At 48.3% G+C, this 17,248-nt stretch overlaps 1 protein-coding gene across 1 annotated transcript; it reads right to left on the bottom strand.

The window, feature by feature from the left end:
- Positions 1–7,792: 7,792 nt before the first annotated feature.
- Positions 7,793–9,719, bottom strand: LOC309536405 (uncharacterized protein). Its single transcript, XM_082230618.1, has 2 exons — positions 8,733–9,719; positions 7,793–7,831 (listed from the first exon to the last, which is right to left on the bottom strand). The coding sequence occupies exon 1, from the start codon at positions 9,600–9,602 to the stop codon at positions 8,949–8,951; it is 654 nt and encodes a 217-aa protein (XP_082086744.1). The 5' UTR covers positions 9,603–9,719; the 3' UTR covers positions 7,793–7,831; positions 8,733–8,948.
- Positions 9,720–17,248: the final 7,529 nt, after the last annotated feature.

Genomic DNA, 17,248 nt, shown 5'->3' with positions numbered 1-17,248 from the left:
GCCATGCAGATGCCTCCGGGAAATCTGCAAGTAGAACCTGCACACAGGAGCACTCTTCCATCCCATGCCTTCCAGCAACTGATATTCAGAAGTGTTAGTGCCTCTGACCATGGAGGCAGGGCATAGCCATCATAGCTTGTAGCCATGAATTTGTTCAATCATCTTTTACAGCCGTCTAAATTGGTGGCCAGCACTGCCTCTTGTGGGAGTGAGTTCCATAGTTTAACTATGCACTGCAAGGAGAAGTGCTTTATTTTATCTGTCCTGAATTGTCGGCATTGAACTTCATGGAATGACCCTGAATTCTTGTGTTATGAAAGAAGAAAAACTATTCTCTATCTATTGTCTCTTTCCCACCTCTCTCTCTGCAGTTTCTGTGCAGTTTCCTATTCTACCAATCTGCTAGGGATGGTGGAAGAATTTGTTTGACCTACTTTTCACAAGCAGACCAACCCAATCTGGAACCAGGAAACTTGCCTGCATATTAGAATGCAACTCCCGTGGGGATTAGGCAGTTCTATGGATTTTCCACTGAACTTTCAGTGGGAAAAAGTGTGTGCAAAAATAAAAAATTTATGTTGTATGCATTGAAAAGTGTATTTAAATTTTTTAAAATGCACTCAATAGGACAGAATAGCATACAGTGGAACCAAACAGGATGAAATGTAGATATGGCATAGTTAAAGAAAGACCAAAATGTTGTTTAGCCCTTCCCTAATAACAACTCATAGGGACATGGGTGCCACTCTGTCTAAACCACAGAGCCTAGGGCTTGCCGATCAGAAGGTCAGTGGTTTGAATCCCCGCAACGGGGTGAGCTCCCATTGCTCAGTCCCTGCTCCTGCCAACCTAGCAGTTCGAAAGCACATCAAGTGCAAGTAGATAAATAGGTACCGCTCCGGCAGGAAGGTGTCAGGGAATTGGAGGCTGCAAGGAAAACCACGAGGGAGGGAGACAAATATAGAGAGCCCAAGCCGGTATTCAGCAGTGTCTCTTCCTCGTCAGAGGGGAGACTGGCAGGGGGGAGCCTAAAGCAGGACCCAGCCATTCACTGGGCAAAACGAAAAGGAGGCGTCATTTCCGGGAATGGGCATGTTGGCAGCATCACAGACGAAAGTCAGATGACTCAGCTGGATAGCTGAGTATGGATGTATGTGTTTGATCTCTCGTAAACGGCTTTGAAGCTGAACAATAAATCTTGTGAAGAGATGGCGCGAAGCCCGGAGTGTTGCTTTACTAGCTTATCAGCACCCTCACCCCTCACAGAAGGTAAACGGTGTTTCCATGCACTGTGCTGGTTCACCAGAAGCGGCTTAATCATGCTGGCCACATGACCTGGAAGCTGTATGCTGGCTCCCTCGGCCAGTAAAGCGAGATGAGCGTTGTAATGTACTGAAGTTCTCACCCTGGGCCAGCAGGGCTATATTGTAGATAGTTCAGGTCCACATATGCAAATAAGGGATCGAAAGTGACGTTCAGTGATTGGATAGTTACAGAAAGTTGTTACAGTAACGTGGTACTGGAGCTCTATATAAGCAGGCTGGCTGAACCCTTCAGTTCAGTTCTGTTCTGAGCTGTGAATAAACAAGAGCTGTTTGGAGAATCGCTGTGTCGTCTGATATGTTCACCCACAACTTAACACTGGCGACGAGGATGGGATCGATGGACATCAGACCACAGCCAGATGCAGCCACTCTCTGAGCTGACCTGAGCTGAATCACTGAGCTGAATCACTGAGCGAAATCACGGAGCAGAACCAATTCAGAGCTGACTGTTCTGGCTAGAGCACTGTGTTCCATCCATTGCCTCCATGTCGGCATCGGAACCATGGCTTCACTCGTGCCTCTACCGCTGTTTGCCCCAGCCTCTGAATCATGGGACTCCTACCTCGCTTGGTTTGACTGCTATCTCCAAGCCAACGAGCTGACGGAAGTATCACAGGAGCATAAGCGGGGCCTATTCCTCAGCCTCTGTGGACCTGAGGTGTTTGAGATGGCCCAAGCATTGGTTGCACCTGTAGCATAGCAGTCCAGGCAGCACCGTGGGACACGATTAAAGAGAAGCCCTGCACCAAAGCCGTCCAAGATTTCTGCCGCCATGCGTTCTACCACCAGAACCAGGCAGAGGGGGAGTCAATCAACAACTACCCCACCACCCTCTGACAGGCTGCAATGCACTGCGAGTTCCAAGACTTAGACGATGCCCTGATGGATCGAATCGTCTGCGGGGTCCGGGACATCTGTCTGCAACGGCATCTCCTCACCAAGCCAGACCTCACGCTGCAGAAAGCCATTGAGGAGGCCGTGGCCTCGGAAGCCCAGGAGATCCGCAAGGCCAGCAGCCCGCCTCTTGCTAGGAAGCCAGTTCCAGTGCATCACAAAGAGGCCAGCAGTGATGAGGCATCATCCTTCAGTGAAGACGATGACGTGCACCAGACAAAGCAGGAGTGCAGGAAGTTCCAAAAGTCCAAGGGCCAATCGGAATGTGCCGGCTGCGGAGGCAACCATTCCCGTGCCAAGTGTCGATTCAGAGACGCCACCTGTAGGAAGTGTTCCAGAAGGGGCCACATCGCTAAGGTCTGCCGATCGGCTCCATCCGACACCCACCCTTCACCGACTCGCAAGTCCAAATCTTCACTCCAGTCCGCCAAGGAAAGCTGTTTTGCTCTCACCACCTGCCACTGCCCGTCTGGAACCACGATTGGCCAAACCGACTCGCCTACTCGACACAAGCTGAACGTCACGGTGCACATTGAAGGAGCTCCATGTGACATGGAGATCGACACTGGGTCTGCCCTGTCCATTGTGTCTTGGAGCACCATCAAAAGACTGGTACCCAGAGTGTCCAAAAGGCAACTTGACTCTCACCGCGTACACCTGAGAGACTACCAGGGAAACGACATTCCCTTGGTAGGTGTTGGCCGGTTCCTGATCGCCTTCAAGGATTTTTCGGGCCTGCTCTGACTGGTGGTGATTGAAGGTCAGCGGCCAAGCCTCCTAGGGCTAGACTGGTTTGATGCCCTCGGCCTGGAAGTCACCAGTATCAACTGCATCGCTAACGCAGAGACTGAGGGTCTGGTCAAAGACTTTGCCGAGGTTTTTGACGGCACTTTGGGTCAATATACAGGTACGCCCATCTCCTTTAGCCTTGATCCACAAGTCACCCCCATCAAGTTAAAGCCACGCCGGGTTCCCTTTGCTTTCAATGTGGACGGACAACTGGACAAGCTGATCACCCAAGGGGTTTTGGAACCGGTTGACCATGCCAAGTGGGAAACCCCCATCGTCACGCCTGTCAAGCCGGACGTGTCGGTGAGAATCTGCACCGACTACAAGTGCACGATCAACAAGGCACTTCAGCAGCATGCTTACCTGGTTCCTGTTTTTCAACACCTGCTGCATTCCCTGGGTGAGGGTAAGGTCTTTGCTAAGCTGTACCTTGCCCAAGCCTATCAACAACTGCCCGTCAATGATGCCACTGCTGAAGCCCAGACAATCATCACCCACCAAGGGGCATTCCGTTGCCGCCGTTTGCAGTTCGGGGTGAGTGTGGCTCCTGGCATCTTCCAAAGCCTTATGGAGCGTCTCCTGCAAGGGCTTCCGGGCGTGGTGCCGTATTTCGACGATGTCTTGTTGTCCGCAGACTCACACCAGCAGCTGTTTGAGTGCCTCCGTGCCGTGCTGACCAGGTTCCAGGAGGCCGGGCTCAAGGTAAAGAGGGAGAAGTGCCAGATCACCGTTCCACAGGTGGAGTTCCTGGGCTATCTTATTGACGCCTCCGGCCTTCACCCAACCACATCCAAGATCCGCGTGATCCAGCAGGCCACCATCCCAAAGAACAAGACGGAGTTGCAGGCGCTCCTGGGACTGCTGAACTTTTATACCATGTTCCTGCCCCACAAAGCCACGGTGGCTGAGCCTCTTCACCAACTCCTCAGCACGAAGACGCCTTGGTCCTGGGGTCATTGGGAGACGGCGGCCTTCAACGCAGTCAAGGCTCTCCTTTCAGCGGACAGTGTGCTGGTACAGTACAGTGAAGCCAGGCCGCTGGTCCTTGCCTGAAATGCCTCACCTTTTGGCATCGGCGCTGTCCTTAGTCACCGTACAACACCTAGAACATTTGCTTATTTGCACAGAGCAAATGCTGGTTCTAGGTCTCATGTAACAACAACAACAACAACAACAACAACAACAACTCTTTAAACTGAACCAAAGTAAAACAAAAGCTTCTTATTGGACACCAAACATTCCTGTCTGGAAAACCTGCTGACTTCCACAGAACAAACAAGTTTCAAGTCGCTTGGTTTGAGAAGATGCTCCTCTGCAATCCATGAATGCTAACGTTCCTCATCACCAGTTTTCATTCCCTTCTGTGCAAAAAGCTGCTGATTTTGTAGTTCCCTTATCATGCCTGCTGCATCCTTTACAAACACCATATGGATGCTAATATGCCACAGCTGCCCCCACAGAGTGGAAAGCCAGGGGTAAAGGAATTGTGTGTGCTTAATGAAAGCTCTGTTTGGCAAGGAGACACTGAGTTGGCTTTATCTTTAGAAGCTCCATGTGGCTTGAGAACATATTACGGTAATTGAAAGCAGCTCTACAAACCTGTTGAGAAAGTTTAAAGGGTTGTTGAAAGGTCTGGTCACAGAAGCATGCCCTTATTTGAATAGCAGGTAAAGAAACTGTAGCAGGGCAGGTGGTGGCATGGCAGGGGCTGGAGAGAGGTGTTGGCAGGTAATTCAATCTATACTTCTCCATTTGGAATCTCTTACAGATTCCTCTTAAAGTTACCGGTATACCTAAGATACAGCCATTCTTTTGAAAGCCACATTTCCTCTCCATTTCCTACCGTCTTGGAGTGAACAGCCTGGACTGCTTCTTCCTCAATGCCTCCCCTGTTTGCTGTAAATAGGAGTGTAATAGCACAGCCTTGCAGAAGGAGAATAGCTTCTCGTGAGACATCTGGGTTTATTTACAGCATTTATATCCCACTTACAGATAGGTAGCCGTGTTGGTCTGCCATAGTCAAAATAAAAAAATTCCTTCCAGTAGCACCTTAAAGACCAACTAAGTTAGTTCTTGGTATGAGCTTTCGTGTGCATGCAGGTATCTGAAGAAGTGTGCATGCACACGAAAGCTCATACCAAGAACTAACTTAGTTGGTCTTTAAGGTGCTACTGGAAGGAATTTGAAATATACTCAGAGTCGCAAAGTGATTTCATGCTCTTTATTCAGCTCATAGTTGTGAGGAGGAATGAATGAATGTCCCCTCAAAGTATCTGCTTTATATACATTATTTACACAATGGGCTGCACATGATTGGTTAATTCTGGAATTCTACTGTAAGCCAATCAGGTTGTGGATTAACTTATATCTGGAGCAGGATTGGGTGGTTCCTGCCAACCAGTCATACTGCTGCATTGTTCTAGGACCAATCAGACTGCTGCATTCTGAATCCTATTGTTCTAGGACCAATCAGACTGCTGCAGTTTGGATCCTATTCAACTCAGTACATAACACCCCTCCCCTCTAAGTTCCAGTCCTGCCCGGGAGGTCGCATTCATAGTCCTTGAGGTACGCTGGCGGCCTACATGTGCGTTGCGGCCTGTGGTGTTCCCTGGTCCGGGGTTCAGGTTCTGGCTCGTGTTCCAAGGATGCTGGCTGTGATGGGCCTGTTTGGTCTGGCGCAACCGGCTCGCTCAGTCGTGGTTCTGGTTCCGGTGTCCTTTCGGCCTCGCGGGTCCTCTCTGTATTTACTGATTCTGCCTCTCCTGCTGTCCCCTCCTGCTCTATGGGCCTCACTGCCCCGCTGTTCCCTTGGGACTCCTCTGACCTGTCCTCCTCCTGGGTTTCTCCCGGGAATCGTCGCCGTATCTGGTCGCAGTGGCGGCGCCAGCATTGCCCCCCATCCGTTAGCACCTCGTACGACACGGGGCCAGTGACCCTGGTGACTGTGGCGGGTACCCATGCTGGGCCTGCCCCAAAATTCTTTGCGTACACTGGGTCCTTGAAGGTCCGGGGGTTCCTGCCTTCCCCCACCACTACCTCATCCTGAGTTCTATCGGGGTGAAGGCGGTCCAATCTGATTGCAAGGCGCCGACCCATTAGTAGTTCAGTGGGGCTCCGGCCAGTCGTTGAGCTGGGGGTGCTGTGCTGTGCTAGGAGGAATGTGGCAAGGCAGTACTCCCAATCCCCTTGCGTCATACGGCGAAGGGTGTCCTTGGTGGTCCGCACCATGCGTTCTGCTTGGCCATTGGTGGCAGGGTGGAATGGTGCCGAATGGATGTGGCGGATGGCGTTCTGCGCTGTGAAGGTTTGGAATTCTTCTGACGTAAATGCAGTCCCGTTGTCTGAGACAAGAGTGTCAGGGAGCCCGTGGGTTGCAAACAGCCTGCGTAGTACCCGGATGGCTGCGGATGTAGAAGTGGACGGTACCAGTGCGACTTCCAGCCATTTGGTGTAGGAGTCCACCACTATGAAGAATGTTTTACCCTGAAAGGGGCCAGCAAAGTCCACATGCAGGCGTGACCATGGTGCTCGGGCCGACTCCAAGGACTGGACTGGGGCCCTTGGGGGATCTGGGCGGGATTCTTGGCAGGCCTGGCAGTGTTTGACCCAGGCCTCTGTCTCTCCGTCGATCCCTGGCCACCACACATAACTCCTGGCAAGGGCCTTCATTCTTACTACCCCTGGATGTGTCTCGTGTAGGGCTGTGAGGACCCTTTTGCGGAGGGGCTGGGGAACAACAACCCTGCTTCCCCATAACAGGCACCCCTTGTGGGCCGACAGTTCATGTTTGCAGGTTGTGTAGCCAGCGAATTCTGGCCCAGGGCTGCTGCTGGGCCATCCCCTCCACACCCAGTCCAGGACCCGGGAGATGACCCTATCTTTCTTGGAATGGTGTGCAACTTCTTGTGCCTGAATGGGGCGGTCGGGCAGCAGCTCCAGGCTCATAACCTCTTGTGCAGGTGCTGGGTTGGGGCCTGTTTCCGGTAGTGGTAGCCTGCTGAGGGCGTCCGCATGGCCCATCGCCTTCCCCGGGCGGTGAATCAGTGCATACTGGTAGCTGGCAAGGAAAATTGACCACCTGAGGACGCGAGGAGACAGCACTTGGGGGGTCTGCTTTTCGGGGGCAAACAAGCCAAGCAACGGCTTGTGGTCAGTCACCACGGTGAAGGGCCGCCCGTACAAGAAATCATGTAATTTTTTTACTCCCTTCACGATTGCCAGCCCCTCCTTGTCGATTTGCGAGTAGTTCCGCTCGGTTGTGTTGAGTGTCTGGGAAAAGTATGCCACCGGTACCCCTCTTCCATCCGGGAGTTGGTGTCCCAGGACAGTGCCAATGCCATAGGGTGAGGCATCGCATGCTAGCACCACCGGCAGCCTCTCGTCGAAGTGTGCTAAGACCGAGTTTGAGACAAGCAAGTCCTTGACTGCCTGGAATGCAGACTCCTGGTGCTGGCCCCACACCCAAGGGGCCCACTTGTCCAGGAGTCTGTGTAGGGGCTCCGCTACCGCCGCCTTGTGGGGAAGGAAGGAATGGTAAAAGTTCAATAGTCCCAAGAAGGCCTGAAGTTCAGTCTTGCTCTTGGGCGCTGGGGCATCACAAATGGCCCGTACCTTGTCCCCAGTCGGGTGGACCCCTTCTGCGCCCACCATAAATCCCAGAAAGTCCACCTGAGGCACTCCTAGTAGACATTTTTCCTGCTTCACCTTGAGACCCGCCGTCTGGAAACGGTGCAGAACGGTGCGGAGGTGGTCCTCAAACTCCTCTGGTGTGGGCCCGGCAATCAACACATCATCGAAGAAGGGGGTGACGCCAGGAATCCCTTTAAGGAGCGAGTCCATTAGATTCTGGAATATGCCTGGTGCCACACTGACCCCGAATTGCAGCCGCTTTACCCTGAACGCTCCTCTGTGCGTCACAATCGTCTGTGCCTCTGCTGTGGCCTCATCTACTGGCAGCTGTTGATATGCTTGGGCCAAGTCCAGCTTGCCAAAAATTTTCGACCCAGCCAGGGTGGCAAGGACATGGCTGACCACTGGCACTGGGTATGCATGGGCCGTGAGGGCCTTGTTTATGGTACATTTGTAGTCTGCGCAGATGTGGACCGAACCATTAGGCTTGACGGGTGTGACGATTGGGGTTTCCCAGGGGGCATTAGGCACCGGCTCCAGCACGCCTTGCTCCACGAGCCGGTCCAATTCCTCATCTATACGGGGTTTCAGGGCGAACGGGACCCGGCGGGCCTTGAGCCTGACCGGTCGTACTGTGGGGTCAAGCTGTAGAGCAATGGGGGGCCCCGTATACTGTCCCAATTTCCCATCGAAAACCCCTGGAAATTCCTTGCAGATGGCGTCCACGTCCACTTGTAAGGTAGTGTGGTTCACCCCGGTGATCGATAGCCCCAGTGGTCCAAACCATGCCAATCCCAGTAAGCTAATGTAGGGGCCCTTGACCACGAGCAAGTCCAGTTGTTGCGTCCGCCCTCGGTATTGCACCCTGAAGGTCCCCACCCCCATTGTGGGGACCTTACGTTTCTGGAAGTCCCGGAGGGTGAATGAGGCCGGCCTGAGTTTGGGACCCCCAGTAGGACACAGTTTCCTTAAGGTCCTTGCCGAGATTATGGATAGAGTTGAACCCGTGTCAAGCTCCATGCAGCATGGGGCCCCCTCTATCTGTACCTCTACATAAATTTTCTCTACGTTGGGGTGGGGCAACTGGTATACCTGGAAGTCCGTGAGCTCCGTAGAGTTGCCTTGGTGCGTTGGGCCCCGGGACCTGGGGCTCTTGGATTGGTCATCTGATGCCTGGCATCGGGTGGACCGAGCTCGACACACCCGGGCGATGTGTCCCAATTTTCTGCACTGCCTGCACTCTGCGTTGCGGAAACGGCAGGTCCTCCTCTCGTGACTTTCCCCGCAGCTTGCGCAGTTCCCTCCTTCTCATCGAGGCAGCTGTGGTATGTGGGCTGCTTGAGTGCGCTGCTGTACTCGGTGCACCTCCTCCCTGTCAGATCCTGAGTCGTCGGTGAGGTCTTCATGGTGGACCCTCGGTTGGGGTGGCAGGCTCAGCCGTGCCTCTTGCGTCGACCTCTTGGCAGCTTCCGTTGCCAGGGCCTCCTCCAGCGCGACCTGGAACGTTAGGTCCTTCTTGGCGTAGAGGCGTCGTTGCAGCTTCTCATCCTTCAGGCCACCGACGAGGCGGTCACGAAGCATGTTCTCCAGCTCTGAGAAGTTGCAGAACCAGGCAGCTTGGCGGAGAGAGGTCACAAACCCAGTTATGGTTTCCCCAGGGGCTTGCCGCTTTGCGTAGAAGGCATTTCGACGAGCCACCACTGAGGGCTGCGGCGAAAAGTGCCCCTTCAGCTGTTCCATTATTGTTTTGTATGGAACAGTAGCGACGTCTTCAGGTGCAAGGAGAGCCCGGGCGATTTCAAATGTCTCCTCTCCGCAGACGCTGAAGAATATCGCCCTCTTCTTGGCGTCTTCTTCATCGGTGACCCCTTTGGCTTCTAGGAGGAAGGTGAAACGGGAGGCGTACGCTTCCCAGTCTCCAGATGCTGGGTTGAACGGTGAGAAGCTGCTGTCGGTTGCCATTCTGAGTTCCTTGTGTCCCGGAGCTGAAGCCTGGATACACGGTGCGAGGCAGCGGTGCGGCAGGTGGAGGTGCTGCGGTGCTGTGTGTGGCAGTCAGCTCAGCGGGATCCCACCTTCGTCGCCAGTGAAATATACTCAGAGTCACAAAGTGATTTCATGCTCTTTATTCAGCTCATAGTTGTGAGGAGGAATGAATGAATGTCCCCTCACAGTATCTGGTTTATATACATTATTTACACAATGGGCTGCACATGATTGGTTAATTCTGGAATTCTACTGTAAGCCAATCAGGTTGTGGATTAACTTATATCTGGAGCATGATTGGGTGGTTCCTGCCAACCAATCATACTGCTGCATTGTTCTAGGACCAATCAGACTGCTGCATTCTGAATCCTATTGTTCTAGGACCAATCAGACTGCTGCAATTTGGATCCTATTGTTCTAGGACCAATCAGACTGCTGCAGTTTGGATCCTATTCAACTCAGTACATAACAGAATTTTTTTATTATATCCCACTGTTTAGCCAAAGGTTCTCTGAACAGCTTAGAAAAAAAACGTTTCTAAGGCACTCCCTGCCCTTCAGCTAAAAATATATTGCAAAAAAGAGAGAAAAGAATGGGAGGGTTTGTGACTAGCCAGGGGACAAAATGGATGCATAATATGCACTCTCAGCAACATACTTTGCACAGTATTTGAACAAAGTTAGATGCTTGGTTGCTTTCTGCAACTTTAAGTAACATCTGCTGGGGAATGCAAGGGAAATCGCAATTAGTGAGTGAATGAGGCCCTGAATTCTTCATTTTGGCCCTAGAGAGATCTAGGAGTCTTGACAGCTCCATAGAGAAAGAAATTGATAAACCCAATAGGGTGGGTGGCAAGACAAAGGCAAAACAAAGGCTCATCCGAAGTGTCTGTCTGAATGTAGCAGCACAGATTTAACAACTGCACCTAGATCTCACTACAGGCTGGCAAGATGCTCTCAAGCTGCTCAGATTGCCTTTCAAAGATATGTCTGCTGACATCTCTATGATACCAGAAATATTGTCAGAAAGTACATCTAGATACATTAGCGGATCAAACCATTGCTATATCCAGATTTGGCTAGAGGATCAGAAGGATCAAAACTGCAAGTAGAAACTTAACCTAAGAAGGGTCCCAGAGAATGAGTAGAAAGGAAGTTGTGGCTTTTGCTGTTGACATGGCTCAAGCCATGTTTGAGTCACATAGAGAGAACTAGGGTTGCCACCTTTGCTCTGGCAAAATACAGCACAGGACAGTGGCAGGTGGGCAGTGACCGGGGGGGGGGAGAGGATGTTGGGGACGATTTCCCCCCCACCTGGTGCTGAAATGATTTCAAGGCAATCCATTACAATCTATTTCAGCCTAACCAGATGGCCCCTCTGGAATTTGTCACATGCACACACACACATATACAGTGGTGCCTTTCAAGATGAAAAGAATCCGTTCTGTGATTCTCTTTGTCTAGCGGTTTTTTCGTCTTGTGAAGCAAGCCCATTGACGGATTAGCGGATTAGCGCTATTAGCGGCTTTTAGCCGCTTTTAGCGCCTTATCGGCTTATCGGATCAGCTGATAAGCGGCTTAGCGGCTTAGAAAAAGGGGGGGGAGGAAAAAACCCCCGCAGGAACTCGCAAGACATTTTCGTCTTGCGAAGCAAGCCCATAGGAGATTCGTTTTGCAAAGCACCTCCAAAACGGAAAACTCTTTCGTCTAGCGAGTTTTCCGTCTTGCGAGGCATTCGTCTTGCGGGGCACCACTGTACACAAGTTTGTAAATCTGTGCTTTGCTACCCAGGGCTGAAACACATGACCTTTCAACACCTTTTCACACACATGCAGTACTGTAGAGAAATACATGCAGGCCAGGGCAAAAATTAAATGGGGGGCATATTCTGATGAGGGGATGAGCTTTGTTCCATGTGTTAAATTTCTGAAGGAGAAAAGAAATGTCGTGTATTGATTCAATACAGGAATAACAGTAACAATAACTGTTACGGTAAAATCTGGGTGCGAGGCTACTCTGCCACCCAGCTCGTCGGACTAAGTCCGCGGGTCCCTGCGGAAGAAAATGAGCTCAGCCGGAGAGAGGAGCAAACTGCAGAAGATCCAAGTTTATTGCGCAACAGGTTCAAGACGAGATTGAACAGCGAGAAAGGGGTGACATGAACTTTTGAAATTTCCCTCCATGTCCCAGAATACAGTGCAAAATACATCCCAGTTACATCATGAATACATTAAGAAAAGGTTGGGTCACACAGGATTAACATATGGAGGAGGGAGGGGGGAATATGCAGAGCTGGAGATATGCGCAGATAAGCACATCCTGAGTACCTGATGAGAAGACAATGGTCCATGTATGCATGGTCTGCCACCTGGCCTTGCCCGGAGGAAGGGCTTGGCAGAGTGATTTGACAGGATTAGGGTCTTGACACCTTGCTTGAGGGATTATGGAGGACAGGGGAGGTGTCATGGAGTCCTAGAGAAATTGAGCAAATTGGCACGTTGATTTTCTAATGAATTTTATAGATTTTAGTCCCTTTTGACATTGACAATTGGAAATAAATGGATATATTGTAGCGAAGAATGAGGTGAAGAAGACATGCCCCCCCTTCCGTATCAATAACACATATAAAAACACAATAAAATGTCAAACATTAAAAACTTCCTGGTCTAGGGTTGCCTTTGGAAAGTTTATCTGATGGGAGGATGTTCCACAGGCCAGGCGCCACTACCAAGAAGGCCCTCTGCCTGGTTCCCTGTAACCTAGAATCATAGAACGATAGAATCATAGAATCATAGAGTTGGAAGAGACCACAAGGGCCATCGAGTCCAACCCCCTGCCAAGCAGGAAACACCATCAGAGCACTCCTGACATATGATTGTCAAGCCTCTGCTTCAAGACCTCCAAAGAAGGAGACTCCACCACACTCCTTGGCAGCAAATTCCACTGTCAAACAGCTCTTACTGTCAGGAAGTTCTTCCTAATGTTCAGGTGGAATCTTCTTTCTTGTAGTTTAGATCCATTGCTCCGTGTCCGCTTCTCTGGAGCAGCAGAAAACAACCTTTCTCCCTCTATGTGACATCCTTTTATATATTTGAACATGGCTATCATATCACCCCTTAACCTCCTCTTCTCCAGGCTAAACATGCCCAGCTCCCTTAGCCGTTCCTCATAAGGCATCGTTTCCAGGCCTTTGACCATTTTGGTTGCCCTCTTCTGGACACGTTCCAGTTTGTCAGTGTCCTTCTTGAATTGTGGTGCCCAGAACTGGACACAGTACTCCAGGTGTGGTCTGACCAGAGCAGAATACAGTGGCACTATTACTTCCCTTGATCTAGATGCTATACTCCTATTGATGCAGCCCAGAATTGCATTGGCTTTTTTAGCTGCCGCGTCACACTGTTGGCTCATGTCAAGTTTGTGGTCAACCAAGACTCCTAGATCCTTTTCACATGTACTGCTCTCAAGCCAGGTGTCACCCATCTTGTATTTGTGCCTCTCATTTTTTTTTGCCCAAGTGCAATACTTTACATTTCTCCCTGTTAAAATTCATCTTGTTTATTTTTGCCCAGTTCTCTAATCTGTCAAGGTCGTTTTGAAGTGTGATCCTGTCCTCTGGGGTGTTAGCCACGCCTCCCAGTTTGGTGTCATCTGCAAATTTGATCAGGATGCCCTTGAGTCCATCATCCAAGTCGTTGATAAAGATGTTGAATAAGACCGGGCCCAAGACAGAACCCTGTGGCACCCCACTAGTCACTCTTCTCCAGGATGAAGAGGAACCATTGATGAGCACCCTTTGGGTTCGGTCAGTCAGCCAGTTACAAATCCACTGAGTGGTAGCATAGTCAAGACCGCATTTTACCAGCTTCTTTACAAGAATATCATGGGGCACCTTGTCAAATGCCTTGCTGAAATCAAGGTAGGCTACATCCACTGTGTTCCCTTCATCTACCAGGCTTGTAATTCTGTCAAAAAATGAGATCAGGTTAGTCTGACATGACTTATTTTTCAGAAATCCATGCTGACTATTGGTGATCACAGCATTCCTTTCTAGGTGCTCACAGACTGTTTGCTTAATGATCTTGAGCTAATGCTTCTTCAAAGGCTAATCTCTCTCTTGTGCATACTACAAGGACTGCTCTCCTTGGTTTATTCACACGTCTGCCTCACTCTTTCCAGGCACAGGTCTGCACTTTAATGCTACGTGTCCAAATGGTTTTTGTTTGGTTTTTGTGGCCTGAGCTTTCCCCATGTAAACCTGCTACTTAAAGCTGAATTGGAACAAACGTCAGATTGGGTTTTCCATGGATTTACATTTGCTCTGATTGAACTTGTAAGAGCAGCTTTTCAGGGTGAAAGTTCTGGAGGAAAAAAAGAGGTGAAAGCTCTGGAGGAAAAAAAGAGGGGAAATGAAATTTAAAAGCATTAGGATATAGAGCTTTAAATTGTAGACCCTGCCTGGAGAGAGCAAAGGAAAGGTAACTATGGCTAAACTTCATGAGCCCTACATGTGTCTACTGCTTTTTGAAAACAATGCTGCTGCACTTTTTTGGTATTTGCCACCCTCTTATTTTGGTGGATGTAGACCTGTGGGCAATACCAGTCCAGCAGTCTGCATTGTGAGACTTCTCCTTAAGTCTGAGACTTAAAATAATAATAATATTAACAACAACAACAACTGTTTTTACAAAAACTTTTCTAGTTGTATGACCCTCTCTTCCTCTGCATGAATCAATTGAGGTAATGGTAAAGTCCAGTCAAAGGTGAATGTGGGGTGTGGCGCTCATCTCGCTTCATTCTGAGGGAGACAGTGTTTGTCCACAGACAGCTTTCTGAGTCATGTGGCCAGCAGGACTAAACTGCTTCTGGCACAACGGGACACCATGACGAGTGTCAGACCACACCTGGAGTACTGTGTCCAGTTCTGGGCACCACAATTCAAGAAGGACACTGACAAACTGGAACGTGTCCAGAGGAGGGCAACCAAAATGGTCAAAGGCCTGGAAACGATGCCTTATGAGGAACGGCTAAGGGAGCTGGGCATGTTTAGCCTGGAGAAGAGGAGGTTAAGGGGTGATATGATAGCCATGTTCAAATATATAGAAGGATGTCACATAGAGGAGGGAGAAAGGTTGTTTTCTGCTGCTCCGGAGAAGCGGACACGGAGCATTGGATCCAAACTACAAGAAAGAAGATTCCACCTAAACATTAGGAAGAACTTCCTGACAGTAAGAGCTGTTTGACAGTGGAATTTGCTGCCAAGGAGTGTGGTGGAGTCTCCTTCTTTGGAGGTCTTTAAGCAGAGGCTTGACAACCATATGTCAGGAGTGCTCTGATGGTGTTTCCTGCTTGGCAGGGGGTTGGACTCGATAGCCCTTGTGGTCTCTTCCAACTCTATGATTCTATGATTCTATGAGTGCCAGAGCATGGAAATGCTGTTTGGAAATATGGAAATGCTGTTTACCTTCCCCAACACAGCAGTACCTACCGTATTGGCCCAAATATAAGCCACACCTTTAAAATTGGAGGGGAAGGGGAAGAAAAAAGAAAGAAAGAAAATACCTGAATATAAGCCACTCCATTCCTCACTGCTCCTGGCTGCATCAGTAGCAGTGTGGTGTAGGGTCTGGGAGACTAGGGATCACATCCGGACTCAGCCAAGAAGCTGACTCGGTTGACACTGGACCTGTCACTGTTTCTCAGCCTAACCTCACAGGGTGGGAGTGGAAAGTGGGGAGAACCACTCACTTCACTTTGAGCTTATTGGAGGGAAGATGGAATATCGATGTAATAAATAATATTCTTTTTTTAAAAAAAATATTTTGCAACACAAACACACAACACTAAAAAGAAAAAAGAAAACTCAAAAAGAAAACACAAAGACAAATATGAAACAAATAATGAACATGTAACTCATGCTCAGGTTCATGGGGTCACAGAGAGTCGAACACAACTAAGAAACCATATTTCAGTTCTTCTTTTCTTCTATTGACTACCTTCATCCTCAGTGTGGTTCTGCTTTCATATTTAGTAAACTGTTTCCTTCTCACTTCGTCCCCCCCCCTTCTTTCTTTTCTTTCTATTTTATGATTTTACACCATAATTTGTTTTGCCAAAGTTAATCAAAAGTCCAGGTATTAATTTGAGGGCACTGCTTTTTAAGGTCATCTCTGTATTTTTCCCATTCTTTTTGAATTTTTTGTTTAGACTGACCCCTAATTGCGCCTGTCATTCTAGCCAACTCAATGTAATCAAATATTTTTTCTTGCCATTCTTTTTTTGTTGATGCTGTCTCATTTTTTATTTTATTTTTTGCAATTAGGGTTCTTGCTGCCACTGTTGTGTAAAGTAATATTTTCTTGTTTTTCCTAGCGATATCTGAATCTAGTATACCCACTAAAAAAGCTGTTTTTTAAACATAAGTTTGTTTAAATATTTTCTTTAGCTCTTCATATACCATATCCCAGAAGCCCTTAATTTTAACACAGGTCCACCACATATGTAGTAGCATCCCCTCTACTTGGTTGCACCTCCAACACATTTTTTTGTTTTTTTTTAATATATATTTATTAGCATTTTCTATAATGAAACAAAAACAAAAATAAACAACTACAAAAAAAAAAATATATAACAAACATACAAAAATGTAAAACTTAAAAACAATTAAAAACACATAAAGTTTCAATTGCTTATTTATTTTAACTTATTTCTCAGACCTCCTCACACCTTCGCTTCTTGTATTCCAATTCAAATTATTAGCTCAGCAAATCCTTATTACTTATTTCTCAACTTTAACTTAATAATTTAATTTAACATATTATTATTTTACTTTTTCTCTTTCATCCATTTCCTCAATTTATTTTTGCTAACCTTATTTTCATTTAATTTAGTTCATTTTAAAAAACCAATATTACCTTATCCAAACTTAAACATCAATACTTATACATCAATACTCATTCTTAAAAATTTTTTTCTAAAGTCGATCCAAATTCCCTTCCACGAATTTCCCAATTTTCATACAAATAACAAAACAAAACAAAAACAAAACAAATTATAATTATGTACCCTTTGGATTCCCAAACTCCAGCCCCCTTTTCCCGGTTTCAGTCCCCAATAAATGTCTATTAGTCTTAATCTACTATCAGCCTGGAGATCTCACATCCGAGGCTCTTAATTCTCTCTCAATTCCTCTCTGCCAGTTTTTTTGATAGTCTTTAATATTGAACACCAAATCTCGGAGAAGCTCTAGCCCAATGGGATCCATGTTTCTTCCAGACAGACCTCCATACTTAAAAGTGGAGCCCAAATCTTGTTTCTTACTCCTTTCAAGTCCAAATGTCCCCAAAGCTCCAACTTCCACCTTAAGCAAGTTTGTAATCCTTAGGTCTTCGGATCTCCACATAAGGAGATCTCTCCATTTTTCAATCTCCAATTCAGGCCAGATTTTCCACATCAAGTTTTTATTTTCCTTTGTTGCCATCATGTCTGGCCTCAAGCTCTCCTTTGTCATTTACAAAATTACAGCTCCTCCAGCCTTTTCTTCAGGGACAACATATATCTCCTTCTCCAAGTTCTCAAAGCTCTCAAGTTTCTCTTTTTGTCCAGTTGAATAGACTTCCTGATTCA

Source organism: Podarcis vaucheri (genome assembly GCF_965113315.1).
Source record: "Podarcis vaucheri genome assembly, chromosome: 7".
NCBI classification, from domain to species: domain Eukaryota; kingdom Metazoa; phylum Chordata; class Lepidosauria; order Squamata; family Lacertidae; genus Podarcis; species Podarcis vaucheri.
The sequence above is the reverse complement of the archived record's forward strand: the minus strand, read 5'-3'. Positions and strand labels throughout refer to the sequence as shown.